The sequence below is a fragment of the Etheostoma cragini genome, chromosome 4, assembly GCF_013103735.1.
Source record: "Etheostoma cragini isolate CJK2018 chromosome 4, CSU_Ecrag_1.0, whole genome shotgun sequence".
Taxonomy (NCBI): domain Eukaryota; kingdom Metazoa; phylum Chordata; class Actinopteri; order Perciformes; family Percidae; genus Etheostoma; species Etheostoma cragini.
Genome location: NC_048410.1, coordinates 20,543,008 through 20,565,421, shown reverse-complemented (window position 1 = coordinate 20,565,421; position 22,414 = coordinate 20,543,008). Strand labels below are relative to the sequence as shown.

The 22,414-nt window shown below is 37.7% G+C and overlaps 2 protein-coding genes across 2 annotated transcripts; one reads left to right on the top strand and one right to left on the bottom strand.

Annotated features, from left to right (window-relative positions):
* Positions 1–284: 284 nt before the first annotated feature.
* rtf2 (replication termination factor 2) lies at positions 285–19,553 on the top strand. The gene is made up of 9 exons (XM_034869629.1): positions 285–526; positions 803–897; positions 1,140–1,233; positions 1,387–1,526; positions 2,380–2,458; positions 16,887–16,997; positions 17,229–17,283; positions 18,275–18,343; positions 18,899–19,553. Exons 1-9 carry the CDS (start codon positions 458–460, stop codon positions 19,084–19,086), a joined length of 900 nt encoding a protein of 299 aa, XP_034725520.1. The 5' UTR covers positions 285–457; the 3' UTR covers positions 19,087–19,553.
* gcnt7 (glucosaminyl (N-acetyl) transferase family member 7) lies at positions 5,903–14,043 on the bottom strand. The gene is made up of 5 exons (XM_034869626.1): positions 13,103–14,043; positions 10,884–11,141; positions 10,001–10,742; positions 7,833–7,928; positions 5,903–6,237 (listed from the first exon to the last, which is right to left on the bottom strand). Exons 2-5 carry the CDS (start codon positions 11,088–11,090, stop codon positions 5,996–5,998), a joined length of 1,287 nt encoding a protein of 428 aa, XP_034725517.1. The 5' UTR covers positions 11,091–11,141; positions 13,103–14,043; the 3' UTR covers positions 5,903–5,995.
* Positions 19,554–22,414: the final 2,861 nt, after the last annotated feature.

The window sequence follows — 22,414 nt, the reverse complement described above, 5'->3', positions numbered from 1 at the left end:
AGTTGTTTTTCATACATGCATGGCTACAATAGTGTAAGGTGCTTTAAAAAACTAACACAAGTGCTGGGGAAAAAAGCAAATATCAAAAGTTTGTATTGTATATAATTACTATAATTAGTTGTAGTTCTGTTAAAATAAAATAAAATATCATATTTTATGTGTGCTTCCCATTCCTCCGGCAGTTCTCATCTGGACTGCTTGCTGAACAGACAAAATTAAACTGATGTTTGGGGGGATGTCTCCACACTGTGGCGGAAGCTATCAAATACACCTGAAGAGTACGTTAAATTCAGTCAGCCACCAGAAGGCGACCATCAAATCAATCGCCCATCCCGCGAGCTTTGCAGATCTCTCGTTGTTTGTTTACAACCTGGGAACTTCCTGCTTGCTATTAGCTTTGTACGTTGTAAGCTAACTGGGTGATTAACTAGACACACTTTACAAGTCCGCTTTCAAGATGGGATGTGACGGTGGCACGATTCCTAAAAGGCATGAGTTGGTGAAAGCCCCCAAGAAAGTCGAGAAGGTTGGTTAACGTTACGTTTATTATTTCCAAATCCATAACTGTTGGCTAGCTAGCTAGCTAAATGTTGTCAAGAACAGTCCGTGGGTTGCTAACGTTAACTGTGTGCTAGCTATCTAGCTAGCTAAAAGGCTGGCAGTAATAGCTTAACGCTCTTGCTATTTGCATTTAGAATGATTAAAAAAGTTTCAAATTTAGTTAATTTATATACAGTTACTGCTGTTATGTGTGTAACATTATTGTGTGCCGTTACATAGCGTTATCTTGTCATGTCTCCAGGTTGATAAAAATGCAGAGTTGGCTGCCCAGTGGAAATACTGTGCCTTGAGCCAAGAGAAACTCAGACGCCCCATTGTTGCCTGTGAACTGGGAAGGTGAGCGTTGGATTTCTGTTTGTTTATCGTCAATCAGGCAAAATTAGTTTCCCAGGTACAATTATGGAGACAGGATGATTCGAGAATGTTTTGTTCATGGCACAGACTTGAGTTAAAAACTTGCTGACTCGCAAACTATTTAGCTCGTCCCGAACAGATAACCCTCATCATCCAGCTATAATTTTTTAATATCAGTTTATTGCGCACTATCTCCTAAAATTCTGGTCCATGTTATGTTTCAGGCTATTTAACAAAGATGCTATCATTGAATATCTTCTGGATAAGACTGCTGAGAGACCCAATACTCAAACTGTAACTCACATTCGTGGGATCAAGGTATGTTATCACGGAAGTTTCCTCCTCCGCTGCTATGAAACCAGAGAAAATGCATTTGTTTCTGATTTAATTTGGGTGGGTGTTAACACTTGTGTACACTTGTATTGATTTCTTATTGGATATTTTGTATGTATTTATCTATTCCTTCTGCAGGATATAAAGGAACTGAACTTGACTGATAACCCTGAGTGGGAGGGAGAGAGAAGGAATACTAAAGGAGACCGATATGAGGACTTCAACTGCGGCATGTTCATTTGCCCTGTTGTTGGGTTGGAGATGAATGGCAAGCACAGGTAACGAACAGCAAGTACAGGGTTCACAACCTATGAATAATAAAGAGAGTGGTGCTTTACGTCATCAAGTATAATTGCTCAAACAATCTAAAAGATTTCTTCATTTGATTAAGATTAACTTTGTCCATCCAGTTCACTGTAGTCTAGTACTTATCTAATCATCACTTGAGACGTATTAGATTTTTTTTTTTGTGCTGTCAGTTAAATGCTTTATTAACAGAGTTAACAGTGTCAATTTCTTTATCACAAGATTAAAGTTCTTTTTGACCTAGCAAACTTTGTAGTTTTTTTCACATGCTGTCAGAACAGATAGTAACTTTAGAAAAACTACAACACCACAACGGATCTAGCTAGACCAAAAACAAAACAACAGGCACGCCACCCACACTTGTTTGGACTTGCCAGTGGATGGCGAGCTTAAAATAAGAAAAAATAATGGGACAAAATAAAATCAAGGAACATTTAGAATAGATAGAAATCTGCGATTAATTGCGAGTTAACTATGACACTAATGCAATTAATCACAATATAAATATTTTAATAGTTTGACAGCACTAATTATTTATTAGATTATAGTTTAATGTTGAAAGCAGAAGGGATAGTACCGTTGCCCCTTGTGACCTCATAAGGAGCAACATTCAGGATCGGCCCATTTGAGCTCTCATTTTCTCAAAGGCAGAGCCGGATACCCAGGGCTCGGTTTATACCTATTGTCATTTCTAGCCACTGGGGGACCTTAGGCAGGCTGGGGGGAACTCATGTTAACGTTTAAAAGCCTCATGAAGTGAAATTTTCATGCCATGGGACCCATAAATATTATATATTTAATGTTAATTAATGTTTCCATTTTCAGGTTTTGTTACCTGCAGACCTGTGGCTGCGTCTTTTCTGACAGGGCCCTGAAGGAGATCAAGACAGATATCTGCCACAAGGTGAGCAAGGTTTCATCTTTTCTCCTAGTCACTATTTTCCTACGTTCTTTGGTGGACCAATGGTTTGCCAACTGTGTGTTTTTTGTTCATTTTCCTTATAGCTTATATTTATTTCCATCCAGACAACTTTTCCACCACTGGCCAATGTTTGGCAGTGATTCATCTTGTTATCAATGTAGATGAAACGCTAGCAGTCTAGCACTGGAGTGGTTCCAGATACGCAATATTCACATAGATAAGATAGATAATACAAACAATTAGGGGTCACGGGCTTATTATAGTAACTTTAAATTTATAGTCCTAATTTCTTATGCACAACCTGTTATAATGTAGCAGTAAGCAGATTAAATTCAGTCCCTTTCGTTTCTGTGTAAGAGAAAGCATCTTGGCACGTATCAGTTGTTTGACTTAGCCAGAAATAGGGTCTAAAACCATAAGGGAAGTTCCATTGCCTGTGGGAAACTAACTGTCTGCAGAGATTTTTCCTTAGATAGACTTATTAGGCAGCACAGAATTTGTTGTCTTTATAACCCCTGGCATAAGAGGACTTTGCCTGCTTCTTATTTAGTTTCAAATATGGCTGCCATAGTGTAGACAATTGTTGGCAAATTTGATGACTATTCACATTTCCAAGCAAAAAAGTGGAAATCAACCATGGTTATGTTTAGCTCACATCAGTGCTGTGAAAGTGATCTCTGTTGTTGTCTTTATCTTTCTGTCATTTAGAGGGCCACTTTTGCATTTATCTTAATGTATACAATGAAATGGCACATTATGTAATGTAATAATCTGTGAGGGTTCACAGCCTAGGTCATAGGGTGGAGGTTGAGATCCAGCCTATGTCTTTTGTGTTTTTAGTGCTGTAATGGTTTGAATACACCCTAAGGCGGTGTGTTAGAGGTTTTGACGTAAACCTATAAAGAGCAGAATGTGCAGCTTTTTGTCTTAACAAATGGCTTTTGTAATACTGATCTGCCAATAAAAGTGCAGGGAAATATATCCAAATGTTGAGTGGCCAGTGTAACCACTTACCTTAACTGAGCCAACTCCTACCCTTTTGTTTAAGTGCTTTACAGTAAAAGCCACAGTGAATTCTTTGAGTTCTCGTTTATTTATTTTTTCAACAGGGAATAGCTTTTTAGGCCGTCAAAATCAATGTAGGCAGCCTGCCTAGGGCTAGAAAAACATTGAACGAACTTGCTCAATGTTAGGTAGACCTTGACTTTCCGGACAACACCATGACCCAAATGACTGGGAACTTTAAATGATTGTAAAAGTATTTTAAGAAAAAAGGAGCAAGCACATTTCACTTGACTGAGCATCTGTCGTACCTTGGGTTTTGTGCTAATGAGCACATGTTAGTATTCTTACACACCCAACTAAGAGGCTAAACATACTTGCTCAACATTAGCATGTCAGCATTGTCACTGTGAGCATGTTAGCATGCCAAAGTTAACATTTTGCAGAAAGCACAGCCTCACAGAGCTGCAATCATGGCTTTAAACTTGTTTTAAAAAGGAAAGAAAGGAGAAATGTTTAAATATTGTCTTTATTTGTTTGTTTACACCTTCTAGTCTCTACATACTTAAAAAAAGACAGTCCTTTCAGTAGTGTTTTAAGTATCACACACTTAAACAATATTACAATAAATTAAACGATATGAATGCATGTTCAGTATTTTATGTGGTGTAGTTGTCTCAAACAGCATTCAGTGGGGCTCGAAAGTTTGGGCACCCCAGGTAAAAGTTTGTATTAATGTGCACAAAGAAGCCGAGAAAAGATGGAAAAAACTCCAAAAGGCATCAAATGACGGATTAGAAATTAAAATAATATGTCACAAAAAGTTAGATTTTATTTCCATCATTCACACTTTCAAAAAAAGGGCGTCTGCAAAAGTTTTGGCACCCTGCAGAGTTAATACCTTGTACTGCCCCTTTTGGCAAGTACCACAGCTTGGAAACGCTTCTTGTAGTCTTTCAATTCTTGTTTGAGGTATCTTCGCCAATTCTTCTTTAAAAAAGTCTTCCAGTTCTTTGAGATTTCTGGGCTGTCTGTCACACACTGCTCTTTTAAGGTCTAGCCATAGATTTTCAATTATGTTGAGGTAAGGAGTTATGTTGAGGTCAGGAGATTGTGAAGGCCATGGCAAAATCTTCAGTTTACGCCTCTTGATGTAATCCACTGTGGATTTTGAGGTGTGTTTAGTAACATTATTCATTTGTAAAAGCCATCTTCTCTTTAACTTCAGCATTTTCACAGATGGCATCAAGTTAGCATCAAAAATTTGCTAAAATATTATTACATTAACTTTTTATTCTACTTGTGAAATGTTCCCTGTGCCACTGGCTGCAATACAACCCCAAAGCATGATTGGTCCCCCCATGCTTAACAGTTGGACAGAGGTTCTTTTCATTAAATTCTGTGCCCTTTATTCTCCAAACGTCCCTTGCTAATTCCGGCCGAAAAGTTATATTTTAACCATATCGGTCCACAGAACTTCTTTCCACAATGCATCAGGCTTGTCTGTATGTTCATTTGCAAACTTCAAACGCTGATTTTTGTGGGGAGGACGTAGAAGAGGTTTTCTTCTGATGACTCTTCCATGAAGACCATATTTGTACAAGTATCTCTTTATAGTGGAATGGTGTATCACAACTCCTGTGTCTGCCAGGTCTTTCTGGATGGATCGTGCACTCAAACGTGGGTTTTGAGTTACTTTTCTCACAATCCTGCGAGCTGTTCTGCCTGCTTTCTTTCTTGATCTTACAGATCTTGCATTAACTTCCACTGTTCCTGATGACTGCCATTTCTTAAATTCATTCCAAACACAGGATATTGGCATCTTAAAACACTTTGCTATCTTCTTATAGCCTTCTCATGCTTTGTGAGCGTCAACCATTTTCAGTTTCAGTTTCCTAGACAACTGCTTAGAAGAACCCATGGTGCTGATTGTTGGGGCAAGGTCAGATGAGTCTGGGCATTTAAAACCTTAAGATTGACATCACCTGGTCTTTCCAGACGATGATTGAGAACAATCCATCACACTGTTGGGTCTCAGCTTTCCAAAGGGGGCGGTGAATGCTATAAACTGCAGGTTGCCCAAACTTTTGCAGATGCAATTTTTTGGTTTTCTGTTAATTTGAAAGTGTAAATGCTGGAAATAAAATCAAACTTTTTGTGACATATTATACAAATATCTAATCTGTCATTTGATGCCTTTTGGAGATTTTTCCATCCTTTCTTGGCTTCTTTATGCACATTATACAAATTTTTACCTGGGGTGCCCAAAAGAGTGAGTGTGTGTGTGTGTGTGTGTGTGTGTGGTTTATTCCACACATCTTCTGATTCGGAGAAAGAATAGTCATCTTACACTTTCATAATTTGTGTAGCTGACAGAGGAAGTGGTCTGTGCATTGGCCTTCTTTTATCAGTTTAGCTTTTCCCTGACCACATTTTTCACATACACAGCCACTGAACGAGTGCAAATAATCAGAACTGCTTGTAGCCCGACTTTTGTTGTGGATACCAGCGGCAATTTCATGCCCCGGCTAAGCTGTTGAAGTAGCTGCTGCTTGAGTTGCTCTGTGTGGCCAGCAGCCATGCTTTCTCTATGGGAACAGTTGCCTGGTTTAACACCTTGTTCCTGTGCCACTGCTCCAGGCAGTCCAGGGCCTCAGGAAAGGTATTACTCTCAAACTTATTGGCAAACATGCTGTTCCTGTTGATGATCCATGGCAGGTCTTCCACTCCATAGATACAGATGTCTCGTACATAATGTCCTGAAAAATGACAACAATTTTAGTCCTGTATTTGTAAATTAGATACTACAGTCAGGGAAAAAAGTATTTGATCCCCTGCTGATTTTGTACGTTTGCCCACTGACAAAGAAATGATCAGTCTATAATTTTAAGGGTAGATTTATATGAACAGTGAGACAGAATATCAACAAGAAAATCCAGAAAAACGCATGTAAAAAAATGTTATACATTGATTTGCATTTTAATAAAGGGAAATATGTATTTGACCCCTTCTCAATCAGAAAGATTTCTGGCTCCCGGGTGTATTTTTAGACAGGTAACGAGCTGAGATTAGGAGCACACTCTTAAAGGGAGTGTTCTGCTAAGGGGACAGGACGAATTCACTGCATCAAAGGGACTATGGACGGGGCAAAGTACCGTCAAATCTTGGATGAGAACCTCTTTCCCTCAGCCAGGGCATTAAAAATGGGTTGTAGATAGGGATTCCAGCCTGGTGACCAACTACAAGAAACGTCTGACCTCTGTGATTGCCAACAAGAGTTTTGCCACCAAGTACTAAGTCATGTTTTGCATATTTCCCTCATTAAAATGAAAATTAATGTATTACATTTTTTACATGTTTTTTTGTTTTGTTTTGTTATTCTGTCTCTCACTGTTCAAATAAATATACAATTAAAATTATAGACTGCTCATTGTTTTTGATCAGTGGGCAAATCAGCAGGGGATCAAATACTTTTTCCACACTGTAGCTGAGTCTGTTTTGCCACATGTTTTTTTTCCTTTTTAACCTGTTAAAGGTCAAACAAACTAAATCTCTTTTAGTATAAGTCATATGAGATAAATCCTCATATCTATGCTCTTATCATCGTTTGTTGAGTAAATATTGTTTTGCCTTGGCAAGTAATGGGTCCTATAATCCTGTCTGGAGCCAAAGAGCCAAACATAAGTAAGGAAGTAAGGAGCATACAACGTTTATGTCATCAGAAAAAAGATTTGAGATATTTGTGCTGGATATGAAGACATGAGTATGAGGTAGGCTAATGTTAGAAAAAACAAAAACAGTTATTCATTTTAGTACTTAATTAGTACTCGTTCATCTGTGTATTGAGTTTGTCTTTGTCCCAAAACATTCACCGATTTGATTGTTTGTAATAGAGCCCGACCAATATATCGGCTTTTTTTAAATATTCATTCATCAGAATAATTTATAATGACAAATAACTGATTCTGATAAATGAATATTTAAAAAATAAAAATGGACTGTCAACCTTTTTTTTTTTTTTTGTTAATGTGTTTAAGTGTTAAGTATTTATACATTTCATTTATGTTTTGTAACGCTTTTCTGGAATTTAATAATACAAAAAATATTGGCATATTGGATTTTAAATTACCAAATCTTCGTATAAGTATCGACCTTAAAAATTATTTTTCGGTCTGGCTCTAGTTTGCAAATTACATAACAGATTCTGTTCAAATGACATTTCCATTGTATTTAGAATTCCCAGTCACAAGAACACACAGTTGAATTTAAGACCGTAGATAAGCTCTGTGGTAATGAACAGTAGTTAATCAATGAAATAGTACCTAATTATAATAGATGCACTTGTTTACTGTACCTTTGCAGCCATTGTGTGTCTTTCCCTCTTGATCCCTCCACTTGATTGCCCGGATGTCTCCTGCCCAGCCTCCATCAATGTGGCTGCCTGGAGCTTCTTTAAACACATAACCAGACAAAATGAATTATAATTATGTGACTTAATTGAATTATAAGGATTTACTTACCCCAGTCTGGAACAGTCACATCCACTGCATGGGACACAGTCCTAGATGCTTCCCATAGAAAAGCTTAGGGAAGCCTCTGTGTGCTAACCTAAAGCTACACCCTCACTACTGCGTTTTCATTTTTAAAAAGCCTTTTGAAACAAAAACAGTCTCTGCCTACACAAGTGTTTATGCTCCATATCAGAAAGGATCTCCACCCATATTAACATGTCTGACAATTCATATCACATGACCATTTATCATTTATTTGTGGTAAGCTTGTTTTGTTTAAAAAAAGCTTAATTACAGCTTGAAATGATCCCAAACGTTGGGCACCTTTTTATCGTTTACTCTGGCATGTTTCTTCTCCCCTCACTATTTTCTCTCTCTTCTGCCATTTTGCAATTCGTGCCGTCTTTGTCACGTCACCTGTACTCAGCCCGTCAACTGTAAAAATAAAAATAAAATACAAACAAGACAAAGCTGAACAATTTCCCAAAGAATCACTATATTTGCCTATTGGTAATCCTAAGTAACGGAGAAATTGTAAAGATTGCTAATGTCTTGACAAGATGATCAAAAAGCATAGGATAGACCTAAAAATACTTGGTCTCTCTCTCTCTCTCTCTCTCCCTCTCCCTCTCCCTCCCTCTCCCTCTCCCTCTCCCTCTCCCTCTCTCTCTCCCTCTCCCTCTCCCTCTCTCTCTCTCTCTGACACACACACACCTCCTATGGCTCTCTTTTGTTACCAAGATAAGGTCTGCCTTATTGACACCTTGGGACAGATATGATGCTAAAAAGAATACAGTTTGTTGCACTTTATTGATTTCCCTTAGTGGAAATAAACCCATTTCAACCACTCGTTTAGGAGCACTTAGGGACTAATTTAATTTATTCAGTCTGTTCCTTGGACAAGACCTCTGGCAATATTTCTTAATAAGTTACATGCTTGTTTTTTAATGTAGAAGGAAAAATCGCCATTTTAGTTTACTTGACTACTTAATTATTTGAGAGTGAGAAAGGAGACCAACCACGAGTTATTAAATATAGGGAATAGGAAGGGACCCTCTGATACAATATTGTTGATGATCAATATAGATATTAATCATGAGTATTAACTTTTAATGGTAAATTATTAGGATCTTTATTTTAAACAATGTTCATTAAGTTCATTTGCTGGAGTTTTCTTTTTGTGTTTTATGTGCGGGATAAAAATAAAGGAAATCCGTTACTTCAAGCAAACAATTGTGCCATCTTTTCTAGTTGGTAGTGTTCTGTGAAAACATTTTCATACTAGAATAAAAAAACATGTTTATCATTTTCCATCACCTTTAAATGTCACATTCCATATAGTATTTTGCCAAATGTGCTCCTACAAGTGTGATGGCATCAGTCATGCTGTGGCTCACTCATTAAGGTCAATTAAGAATCCAGACCAAAATTCCCATTTTGGTACGTACCCTCAAAAAAGGAATTTAACACAGATCTTCTTGCAATTCATTGCTTTAGATCACACAGCTCATTGACTTAACCCTTGTATTGTCTTCCCGTCAACCAAGTAAACAAGCAAACGTTTTGGTCACTTTTTGTCAACATTATCATCACTTTTTCCAAATGTTTTGTCAGTTTTTCAATGTTGTGGGTGCTTTTTTGACCTTTTTGCCAAAGTTTTTTGATATTTTTTATTGTTGACATTTTCAGCACTTATTGTGACAGCCTAATTTTTGTGGCAAAAAAAAGGATTAACTGAAAACAGGTTGAATTTGACCGAAGGACAACATAAGGGTTAACTTCACCTAACTTGAAATCCTGCCATAAAAGCACCGTCAGTGAGCCAGTGTAAAACGTTTAAGGATTAAATATGCTGTTTGACCTTGTTGCATTGATTGTGTTTCTGTATCCAGTGTTTTTTTTCTTTTGTTCAAACATCATAATCACACTAGTTAATAAGTAATAGTTCCATTCTAGGATTTGTGGTTCTGAACTTCCTACTACATGTACCCGTTTTAAAAAGGCAGTTTACCTTTGATGTGGTTGAGTGTCACCCAGTAGTGCTCATCTGGACTGAACGTGTCCTTGGACCACTCCAAGAGGTCTTGGGCTATTGGGCTTTTTAGAACAAAGTCTACAAAAGCTCTTGTGAGAGCATAGTAGGCTGTTCCAAAATAAATTTGCAAGTTTTGTGGAGGAGGACCTTTCCTAAGTCCCAACCCTTTCTGGGCTACATGTGAGCCCATTATCTCTCTGTGCTGAAGCTGTGTTCTGTGCCTCATAGACTCCGGTTGCTTGACCCCGGGCGTCATGTTTCTGTCCCTCCACTCTTTGCTCTGCATGTACCGCACCAGTTCCAGGTTGCTTTGGACAGGGAAGTCCTGTCCGCACAGATTCACCACCTTCCTCCAGCCTATCTTTGACTTTGCTAGATCCGCCATGCAGTTGAAGTCTGCTTGCAGTCGGGAAAACCCAGCGTACGTTACTGTCTCGCTGCGGCTGGAGAGGAAGGTATTTTCAAAGCAGCCAACTAGCTTCATTACTGCCGCTTGGTACTCCAGCGAAGCTTTATTATCCACATGAATGCAGTAGACGTTTTGTGGCATGTAAATGGCCCGCAACAGGCGCACAAATAGTTCCAGCTCCTTGTGAATAGTTACAATGAATGCTAAAGGGTAGTCTTCCTCCTCCCGGCTTAGAGGTCTTGTGATGAAGTGCAGGTCACTGGTCAAATTGGAACACTGCATGCCACTATTCAGAATATAGCTTTCCACCTATAAACATATAAAACATATATTGACATCAAAACATAGTTACCCTTTTGACATTTTTTTTTTAACTAGACTCTTTACTTACATTTAAATGTTATAATTCTTCAGTTTAACTTAGATTTTTGGAATGCTATACAAACATACCCGGCAGTCATGCTGGTGCCATTCTACTCCTTCCTCCATGCCGGGCACCAGAGCTTTACATTCAGTGGAGAAGGGTCTGCAACTTGGAGGCTGTGGCAGCTTAGGCTCTGTTGGCATCCTGGTCCTCATGTAAATGACTGAACAGATAATAATACTCATCCCCAGGCACACCAGGAAGCTGCATTTTGTCCCCTCAAGCTGGCTCATAATAGCCCTCCTTCACCGTACCCAAACAGCGCCGCCACAGATAAAACTCCTGCAATAAAGACAACCTGATTGGTATTTGCAGTAGGGTCTTGGACCCATGAGGGATATTAAATAGGGTAAAATATGTAGGTTAGCACTAATTGATGAAGCCAGTTTTTAGATCAAGTATTCTAGTTTAGTGTACCTAATTTAGTCAAATAATAACTTTTATTGACTGATGTATAAATGGCAACACATTTTCTTTGGTTCAACTTCCTAAACAATTTATTTTACCAGTTGACAAAGCTTAGAGTACTTAAGTAAACCTTTTTAAAATGTTTTAATGCTTCAAAGTTTGACCTAGCAAGATTAATTAAAACTAATACTGAAATGATTGATTACTTGATTAATCAGTTAGTTGATCAATAGAAAATGTGTTACTTATAAGCTTTGATAGTTATCATGTAAATATTAACATACCACTTTCTGATTATAATTTGCTTTCTCTTGAAATTAGCTAATACACTTTGCAAACAAAAATATCTTGAGATAAAAAGTTTGGGTTAATTAAGAATGGCTATATTTGGTTATTTTATAGATTTAAATATTAATTCTCTTTCAATGAAAAACAATTGACAAAAAAATGTTGTTCAGGGGTGACATGTGCAAGGTACAACAGATAGCAGATACAGTAAGTCAACAAACAACGTTCTTGTGACATGAGGATAGGTTTCAGACTGGCTGACAATAATTGAGAGAAAGACAGTAGCCTGGTAATAAGTGTGATACACTGCCGTCTGTTTTTCATATAAAACAATATTTTTAAGAAACATCCCCCAATATATGTTTCCAAGGACCAGAATCTTTCTAAGCAGACACTCTGTGGGCCAGACTTTCAAATAAAGAAAATAAAATATATTTAAACCTAATATGCCTATGCATGTTTTGAGATATTTTCACTTTCTTACTAAAATGCAATCTTTATTTACAAAACTACAGACTCTTAAAAAACATCTTTAATGATAGCTAGGCTACTAAACTAGAAAATGATCTCAGAGTACATGGCAGTTTACTGAGTAGTGATGGTTAAAATCTGTGATTACGGAAACGTTGTTGTAGTATGCAGTGTCCCAATTGCTGGAACACGTTTGCAGGAAGAAAGACCTGTTGTCAGGTAAAAATGTCATTGTCAAAGAATCAAAGCCAAAATTTGGCGTGGGAAACCACAGCTTTAATGAAGAATATTCTGATAACTACACATTTGTTTTGCCAACTTTTAGTAACTCTAAACCTGGATGCCTCATTTGCAATGAAACAATCGCTGTTAACACATAGAAGAATACAACCGGCAATCATAATCGAGAAAGAAGAACAGGAACATGACGGTGCCGCTAATTCTTATTATATGTCACAACAGCCCATGCTCGACAGTTTGCTTAATGTAAATCCCTCCAGACGGGTGAACAGGGACTCATTTGCGGTCACTTAACAAGGGTTGACCATCGTTCAGAAAATCTAATCAAAATTAGCATCCCTAGCTTAAGTGCTTTCTTTCATGTTTTTTTCTTTTATCAACATGTAGCAGCACCCTCTCTTAAATTCTATCACTGGTACAGATGATAACGTAAAAACCATTCCCCAGTCTAAAATACATGATTATATTCTCCACAGCCATCTGGTGACCCATGAAATCATCTCACAACCCCTTGTATCCACTTACTGCATTAGTGGAAACCTTGACAGAACCTGAAATGTGTTCGTTTGAACTCTTCTCAAATAGCTTGTTACCTGGTTGCACTCAATGTTTTGGATACTTGGAGGTATATTTTGCTCAGTCAAAATCCTCTAGGTCTGTTGTTTGACAGTAAATTATGCCCATCTTTATCTTATCTTTGCTGTCTATATCAAACATCTTAAGCTTGCTACACATCACATCACACACACACACACACACACACACACACACACACACACACACACATACAGCATGTAAGGACAGTATGCCAAAGACAGGACAGGGTGAACCATTTACCTTTGATGCAGTTCAGTCTGTAGTCCTCGGTGAAGAAGTAAAACATTAGACATCAGCTACTGTTCAGGTCGTTAGCAAAACAGCTACTCCAAGCTTGTTACTGCAATCCGTCTAGAGTCAGCCGGAGACCACAACTCATTTTCATAACCGCCATCGTCGGCAACAGCAGGAACAACAGCAGCACAAGTAATAGTAGCAGATTTTGTCACAAGTTTCACAAGACTGTGTTGTACAGAGAAGAAGAGACTGTTCTCGGAGCTTGAAAACCTGTCACAATAAGGCAGAATGCTTTGCATGTGGGGTTTCTTCTCTTTTTTTCTTCTCTTGTCACATACCCACGAGACCTCGTCCTTCCCTGCCTGGTTACCAGTAGTAACACTCACCCACACAAGGGACACACCAGAGCACACTCGCACCTCACACACACTCTATCTCCCTAAGGTTTTTCCACTCTCCTCCCCCATACAGTTTTACATTCGCTGGTGTGTTGCATCTTTTTGTCTTCTTGCTTTCCATTTTTCTCTTCTCAAACCCCTTTTACCTTAGGTTTCTTTCTTCTTTTTTTTTCTCTCAAATCGGTTTAATTCCAGCACATTTGGCTAGATAGAAGTTCACATATTAAATCATCCACAGTGTCTCTCCACTGAGCGCTGTTTCTCTGTCTTTTTCTCATTCTTGTTTCCTGCCAAGTAGCTGGTTTAGTGCTGATGCAAGTTGCTGGTTGACTTGTTCAATGACATAAGGATATGGTTCTCAGCTCCCAGATTGCCCGTGTCATTTGTGGTAATAGCAACAGCAGAGGGACTGACTTCAGAGCAGCACCCACAGAGTTTGTTTGCTGCTTGGTCAGCTTCTGCGATTATCCCTCTTGTATTGAACAGAGCACATGGCCAGAGTTCACACCCACTGGACCTGCATTACGGCAACACAATAGATCCCCTGCTGGTTACTCAGGGGTTTAATATTTGTGCTTGTAAATGGGTGTGTTTTCCCTTTATGTGGCAGTCATGCTACATGTTAGTATTTTTATGCAATACACAAATTTATGAATAAAGAGTTTTGCAATCCACTCTTGGGTTAACCTGTCTCGGAGGAATGCAGCAATGTATAATGATTGCTTTTTCAGAACATGTGTTTCCCAGTAGTGCCTTGACCCTCAGCTATAATCCATTTTTGTTAACAACAAAAAAATAAATCTACCATCTCAGTGCTGACTTAACATGCATAGGGGAAACTCATGTGAAAAGTGATGATTTAACCACCACAATTCAGGTTAGGTCTGCAACAAACTATATAGTACATACATTATAAATTAATAATATATATTCTATATTAATAATGATAATGATGTTTATTTATAGGGACATTTCAAGGATACTGTACAGGCCCAGAAAAAAAAAAAAGAGCAGCAAAATATCAAGACACGAAATCAAACAAAACCATAGTATACAATAAGTTAAAGGGGAACAATGTAGATTTTTTAAGCTTAATTTACCTTAACTAAACAGCTTTGGAGTCATTGAAATGGTTGTACGACTCTTTTTTTTCAGAGTTGAATGGTGGTCGTCCTGCTCCCCCCTAACGCCTGTGCGTGGAAAAACCACTCTTGCAACTTTCGGTCGGCGGACTCGGCGTCAGGAAATATTGCGTGATATCAGGTCTTGCGAAGAAACAAATTGCTTCACGGCACTGCACACATACGCCCATTATGGAACCAGCTAACACGTTAGCGATGGAGTTCTTTTCCAGGTTTTTCACACTATCGTCATGGCTGAACCAGCAAAAACAAAACTTAGAAAAGCATTGTCGAAGGAACAGACAATATATGCCAGTTTTAAAGTAAAAACTCAGTCTGTAGTTGCCAAGTCGTTTACCATTATCTGTTTCTGTTTAAAGCTATAGTGCATAGTTTCTGCCACCCCATGAAGAATTCTAAGTAATGACAACAACACTGTTGGCTCGTCCACATGATTCAAGCCTTCTGTTATCGCGCCCCCATCCTTCCTCCACGCTGTTGCTAGTATGCAAGGAGGACACGTTGGATTAAAAAATATATGATGGATACTTCAGAAGAGGTCATTATCTTCACTTCAACATCTGCGTGGGAAAGTCACCGGACGCCACAATCTTTTGAACATAGCTATACTGAGAAATACAGTAAGAGTTGTGTGGAGCTGATGTCTTAATTAGCTTTCTAGCTACTCATTTGGAAATGGCAATTACTATCAAAAAGTTACATTAATAAAAGTGATTAGAATGTAATGGCGTGAATGTAACGGATGTTCATTACTATCAAAAAGTTACATACTAAAGCTTTAAAAGGGAAATTCCCTTGTCTTTGTTGTTGCAAAAAAACAACAGCACTTCCAAAGCCGCCCTGTGGGTATTTCCTCTCAACTGAAATCCAAAACTCAACCAGCGTCTTAGAATTACACGCTGTCTTCAAAGTTTGGTCGCTTTTACAGTTCAACCAACGCAACCTCCAGATCGGATGTCAGATGATTTGCCCTCGTTTCAAATCAAAAGAGCTGTTCCCTTTTTATTTATTTGCTTGGTTTTATTTTAAATTTAGCCACTATTTTTTATCTTGTGTTAAAATCATGGCTAACATATGCTATTTCTAATCGTTTTTAAATTTTTATTTTATTTCTGGAAATCAACGTGCGACCTCTCACTGGCTCGCGACCCCCCTGTGGGTCCCGACCCCCACTTCGGGAATCACTGATCTAGACAGTAAGATGCCCAGTGATATACTGGTCCATTAGTGGATTTAAAAATACACTTTTATTTTAAGTCCACAGAATGGAAGACATTGTGAACCTAACTGGTGGATGTTTGGTCGGTATAAAATAGTTAGTGCATCCCTATAGGCCATTAAATGCTGTGTGTCTGTCCGGCTGAATCTCAATTTGCCTTTTCTATTTGCTGTTCTATGTTTTGAGTTCATTTTCCTTTCAGAGAAAGCCACATGTGGCTTGCATGCAAAACATGAAAAGGAAAGTATGAGGCACTGAGATGGTCTGAATTGAGATTTTTCACAATTATTTGCCATTTTAATTGACGTATTCCTGCCACACGTACTTCACAAACAATTCTAAAGATTTTCATTAGGCTGGATAAACAAAACATTGCTTTGCATGTCAAAGTAGGACTACAACTTGTTATCTGTTGTGCACCTGAACGTTGTTGAACCTTGGTTTGCGGCTTTTTCACCTATCCATTCATGTTATGAGCTTATGGGTTTTTAAAGAGGCTTACACATTTGAATGTTGTGAATTTGTATCCAGATGATGCCTTTGAGGATTTGGGTTAACCTTTTCCAAGGAAAACATTTTTTAAGGTAATGTTTGGGCATTTTCAGCCTTTATTTTTGCCAGGTCAGTTGAAGATATGAAAGGGGAGAGAGAGGCCGTAGGTCAGAGATTTCACTCACTAGACAACAAAGTATTAAGATATTAATGGGATCTGATGTGATTAACATGATTATTGAACAATAAAATGTACAAACAACTATGCATGGCAATGCTGTTAAAATCAACACCACGTTCTCCAGTATCAGTGTATATCATCATATAACAAATTTATACATGTATAAAAATAAAGGATCAAATTGCTGCTTTGTTCCATTGTTGCATTGTTTTAGACACAATACGTAAAAAATCTTTCTTTTTTCTTTTCCATGACGTTTTACGTTTATAGGAATATGAACTGCCTTAACATTGGTTGGACGTTTTCTACTGTGTCAGTCAGTAGCTCTTACCTGGGATGCCATGTTTGTGTTTTAGTGTGGGGACACCTTTAAAAATGAGGATGTCATTGTGCTCAATGGCACCAAAGAGGAGGTTGAGAAGCTGAGGGAGAAGATGGAAGAGAGGCGGACCAAAGCCAAAACTAAGGTAAGTTTTAATTACAAACAAATTACACCTCATCTACAATGATGACTTGATGGAGTGGGTGGTCAGGGTTGAATAAACTATAAATATGTAATTGGCTTTTTGAGAGTGAAAGACAAAATGTGTATTTTTTTGTAAATTGAAACATCCAGTTATAAATACTTCAAGTCTTTTTTGGGTAGAACATACATTTTTGAAAGTTTTGTAATCAATACCTTCCCCTTCCTTTTTTAGAAAACTAAGAAGAGCAAAGCAGCTGAAGCTGTGTCCACACCATCAGAATTAAAAGGTTTGTGTAAAGCCTGGTTGAGGCATCATACATCATTGTTAAGACACATTTGTTAATCATTTACATAAACAAATCTAAGCAGCTAACAAAATCCTTACTACCTCATTTAGGTAATGTTTTGAATGTGCTGTAGAGGAGTTAGCTGGGTTATTCAAACATTTAACTCGCATGAGATCTTAGTGTTAGAATAACAGCAGAATGTGACACCATCATCTAATATAACAACATTTAACTACTTGAGTCTGTAGATATTGCAGGTATCTTTAGACTTTGCTGTGAGACATGAATGATGTATATAACTTCCCATAACCGAAAAGATTAATCTAATTTCACACTCTTAATGTATGGGATTTGATTTTTTAAATGTCTCGTCCGCTCTTTTCCCCTGAAGGTTCTATAAATGCGCTATAAAGCACTAGTCTCACCAAGATTTTAGAAAACGTCTCTACACAACTGATTTCCTTTAATGAACAACAATCGTTTTGAAAAATAGTTCAATGTCTTTTTTGCTCTTAACGCAGCACTGAGTCAACTCTGTTAAAGGTCTCCAATGACTGACTGCTTGCCATCTACACAAGCCTGTCCTTGACCTCTGCTCAGCCTTTGATACAGTAGACCATGGTGTCTTAATCAACCTACTGAAAACCGTTGTTGGTATCAGTGATGTAACTCTAAACTAGTTCATCTTTCAAACAGGTCCTTTTCTGTCATGCTTGGAGGAACACCTCCACCCATGCGTCTCTTGTTTTGGGGTCCCCCTCTTATTTACCATATACATGCTACTCCAGGGGCAAATCAAGCATATGAAACAATGATTTAAACTCAAATGAGGAACCTTTTTATGCAACCTTTTGTAATTTAGTTTTTGTTTATGATATATTATTTATATGAAGTTATATACATTTTCTGAAACCATAACTTGTTATACTTGAGCAAAACATTAAATGAATTTATCTGTCTTAATCAAACTATTTTATGTTTCTTGCCACAGATGACACACAAGCTCCACAAGTGGCTTTAACCGAGAGCTCACTAGAAAATGGTGAAAGCAGCCAGTCAGGTAGCTAACCACACTTTTTCTTTTATGAATACAGACGAACAAAACTTAACCTCAATACATACGGGAAATGACAATGCTAAGCATATGTCTTCCAGAATAACTGAGTGATACTCGTACACCAGCAGTCATTCTGAATGTTAACTGTTTAAGATTAAAAGGTTTTCTGTCTAAATTGTTGCCAGATAATTAAAAAAGGATAACCAGTTCATATAATCAGCTGGCAATTAGTTTATGTCTTCAATGAGAACCTTGAACACAATTGAAAATTTAAAAAAGCTTAGGTTATATGTCATATTTAACACAAAATCTAGGAAAACAATATTTCTTTAAAACTGGGACAACTTGAATACTGAATTGCTCAAGTGCCAATCTGGGCTGCTGTTCTTAAAACATCATGATGATTTAGTGAACAAATACCACTCCAGTGAAATAATCTGTTTATTATAAAACAAAATGAATATAAAATTCTTATTTATTAGAAGTAATAAAGCCTTGCCTTGTTTTTCTTTATCCTGCTGTTTTTTTCCCCTTGTCATTTGCCATTTTACCAACTAGCTGTGGCCGGATCCTCCAGCTCCTCTAAAGGCACCAAGTCTTCAACTTCATCCGCCACCAAAAGGTCCGTCCAGGAAATGACAGAGAAGTCAGAGGTCTTCAAATCCCTGTTCACCAGCCACAGCTCTGCCAAGCGCACTAAAGATCAGACATCCAACTGGGTCACCCACACCCCGTATCACTTCTAGTTACTGTCACTCAGAGCAAAGATCACCATTTTTAGATTGCTCCAGAAATTGTGACCCATTAACAAGCCATTACTGATAAAACCTAGTTCTACATACCCAGCGCCAACACACATATAAACCCACACAGATGCACACACATTGCCTACATGACCTTTAATTATGTCACCAACGTGTGGACTCCCAATACATTTCTTCAGTCCCCTGTAGCTCCGTGTTTACATGTTGTGAACATTTTGTTAATTGACTCCCCAAGCTGTTCAGACTGTTTTTTTTGTAACCTTCCTCCCAAACGTATTCCCTAGCATCTTTGTGTTCTCAGTTACAGGTGCTCTGAGAATTGATGCTTAAGTGACTTTATTATCTCTGTCACTCTGCTGTCTCCTAGTGGACAAAGTGTAGCTTTTCAAAGTGATCTTTACATTGTTGGAAAAGTAGTGTCAGACCAAATATAGGGTGGATTTTACTCAAAACTGCAAAACACACATCTTCAGCTACACACATCTACATCTGCATCTTTAAAGAAGGTCTTACTGTGGTCAGGAATTATTTACCCCCCACCCCCATTATCTCTATCAGTATGAGCTTTGCCCACATTTCTTCATTGTATAATGTATTTAACATGTTTAGTGGAGGACCTTCAAGGAATTTGTAATAGTTTCATGGGTTTTTTTTTTTTGTCGTCAAAAGTGGGTTTAAAAATGATGGTTAACAACAGAAAGACAGTTTAAAGCATCTTGCTTATTTATTGAAGCTTCTGATACTAATAAATCAACTAAAGTGCACAAAAACAAACATAAGTAGCTGTAGTGTAACAGGACAGGAGGAAACATACTTTTAACTTAGTGATCTTCTTTGTTTTTGAGCATCACAATCTTCAATATTTTCCAAAATGCTTCTAACTGTCTGCGTAGCCTAAAATAGTAAAATTGATTTATCATATTCTATACACTGGGCGATTAAAAAAAATAAGTCCTTCATATTTGCAATTCAAGTCATTTATTTTTCTTTTCTAATAGCAAAAGCCAAAATAAATTTTTATTCAATCATATTACGTTTTACGTATCATTTTTTCAAGTCCTCCAGATTACCATGTTTCACACTGTGACCATGACAACATTTGCTCATGCCATTTTTTATACAAACAATTGGAGCAGTTCATAAATTAGCACCCACATTAGTGGTAGAAAATGCATCCTCGTACCTAGACATAGCGATAGCGGTTTTAAACACATCATTATGTTGTGAAGCTGTCACAGTTTGGTTAGGTTAAGGCAAGAAAACCACTTAAGTTTAGAAAAAGATTGTGTTTTGGGTTAAAATTTTAAAATCAATACATTTGTTACATTATGATACTTCTGTGCATACATACATGACACAATAACGCACATAACACAAACACTAGTCCTTGCCTACCCACAATGCACTTTGTGAAACTGACTACCATGTCACATGACATCCTGCTTTGCTCCTGTCATGAATACAACAGCCACTAGAGGGTGCCACTTAACAATCCATGAAAATATGGGTCGCTATTGCTGCTTGTACAAACAACCTATGGCAACAACCTTGTGGAAAGTAAAAAGGAAATCAAGTTTCCTTTTATTGTGTGTTTGTCTGTAATATAAAGTTTGGCTAAACAACTCTAAATGAGTAAATAAAATGATCTAAAAGTATTAATTACCTGTAATGACAGCATCAGCAACACCTTTGTTCAAGTGAAAATTAACACTTAAAACAGTCTATAAAAAAACTCTTAATAAGTACGGCAGTTTTCATCTGTTTATTTTTTAATGTAAGAGGTGTACAAAAAAAAATCTGTTATGCAGTTTAGACCTCAGGGTGTTGATTAGGGCACCCAGCTGGCAGCCTATATCTCCATAAATATTATTAAAACAGCAACACATACTGTACGTTATGGTCTTGTGCAGATCACCACTAATGTCTTCTAATGATAAAGGACAGGAGCTCAGTCAATCAGATATCCCCATAGTGCAGAAAAGTAGCCTAATTGCATCTTTTTTCTTCAGAAATTTAGCATTTGTCTCCTTTTTAATCTTACTTGGATATTTAACCTTTGCTGTGCAGAATGATGTTTGACACTAGATCACTGTTTTCACATTGATCAGCTGAATAGGGAAAGTTTTCCAATCCTGGTCCAATAATGTCTGCAACTTGTACACGTGTGAAGTGAAAAAGAGTATATTTACACCACTGGATACGCCTATATGAGTATTTTACTGTCTATATGAGTTAAGAAACACTCAATCAAAAGTAACAATGATCCTTCTCAAACCAAATAGTTGGTTGAGGTTAGCGCTGTGGTGATGTGGGGGGGGGGGCTGCCACAAGGCGGCAGCAGAGTCCTCTGTGGGTTTTACAGCGCCTTTGCACTGCTGTCGCAGGGTTGAGAAAAAAAAGAATACTAAGGGGAGTCTGCCTGCTTCTCATTAAATGTAAGTTATACTATAAATAATCCAATCATTGTGGCAAAACATTTCAATAAACACTGCGTCCTCTTGTCTTCCTCCAGCAGCAGTCTACGACATGTTCGGTTTGTTGATGATTAATAGCCTGAGAATATCTTTCGGCGCACTTTAAATAATTGCATAGGTGGTTTACAAAGAAATAATGCATCAATAATAAGAACCACATTAAGCTCATATCACTTTTTTTATTTTAATTTTTTTTATTGACCTTTTGTCATTAAAACCAAAGAAGTAACCAAAGGTCTGTCTTTGCTCCGCAGCAAAAGGCAGATGCATTATCCAACAGCCATTTAGCCATAGTGGCTTTATGTTGCCTCGTGACTTTAGGAGCATTGAAAACTATTTTCTAATATGAGTAGATATTAACCAAACCCTGCAGGAGTGAATGGTTTTGGGCTACAAAAAAGGACAGATTTTGAACGCATCTTTAGTCTTAACGTTTAACTAACATAAATGAAAATTTGTAATAAATTGCAATGACATGCATACACAATTCGTTAAGACCATATACATATCATAAATATTTCAAATAAAGTTAAAAAAATCATAGGCCTATAGCCTAGTTTTATGTAGCTCTATTGTCCAATTACGTTCAAGAAACAAAAAACAGTTCACACAGCTGGTCGAGTCATAGACATTGGAGATGGGTATTAAAATATCTTAAAATAAATAATAAAAGATGCGCACAGTTGTTTCCATTTATATTTCTTATAAAGTTTTCGAATTTTTAGAAGCATTGTTTGGCCCAATGGTTAACACTGTGGCCTCACAGCAAGAAGGAAGGTTGTGGGTTCGAATCCAGGTCGTTCCGGGCCTGTCTGTCTGTGGGGGTCTCCTCCGCG

What these genes read in the sequence shown, in the direction of transcription:
- rtf2 (XM_034869629.1), top strand. Translation starts at nt 458, where the DNA reads ATGGGATGTGACGGTGGCACGATTCCTAAAAGGCATGAGTTGGTGAAA. An exon ending in CTCACATTCGTGGGATCAAG is followed by an intron (nt 1,234 to 1,386) that starts GTATGTTATCAC and finishes TTCCTTCTGCAG; the next exon opens with GATATAAAGGAACTGAACTT. An exon ending in AGACAGATATCTGCCACAAG is followed by an intron (nt 2,459 to 16,886) that starts GTGAGCAAGGTT and finishes TTTGTGTTTTAG; the next exon opens with TGTGGGGACACCTTTAAAAA.
- gcnt7 (XM_034869626.1), bottom strand. Translation starts at nt 11,090, where the DNA reads ATGAGCCAGCTTGAGGGGACAAAATGCAGCTTCCTGGTGTGCCTGGGG. An exon ending in GACACTCAACCACATCAAAG is followed by an intron (nt 7,929 to 10,000) that starts GTAAACTGCCTT and finishes ATGTGTTTAAAG; the next exon opens with AAGCTCCAGGCAGCCACATT. An exon ending in GACACACAATGGCTGCAAAG is followed by an intron (nt 6,238 to 7,832) that starts GTACAGTAAACA and finishes GTCATTTTTCAG; the next exon opens with GACATTATGTACGAGACATC.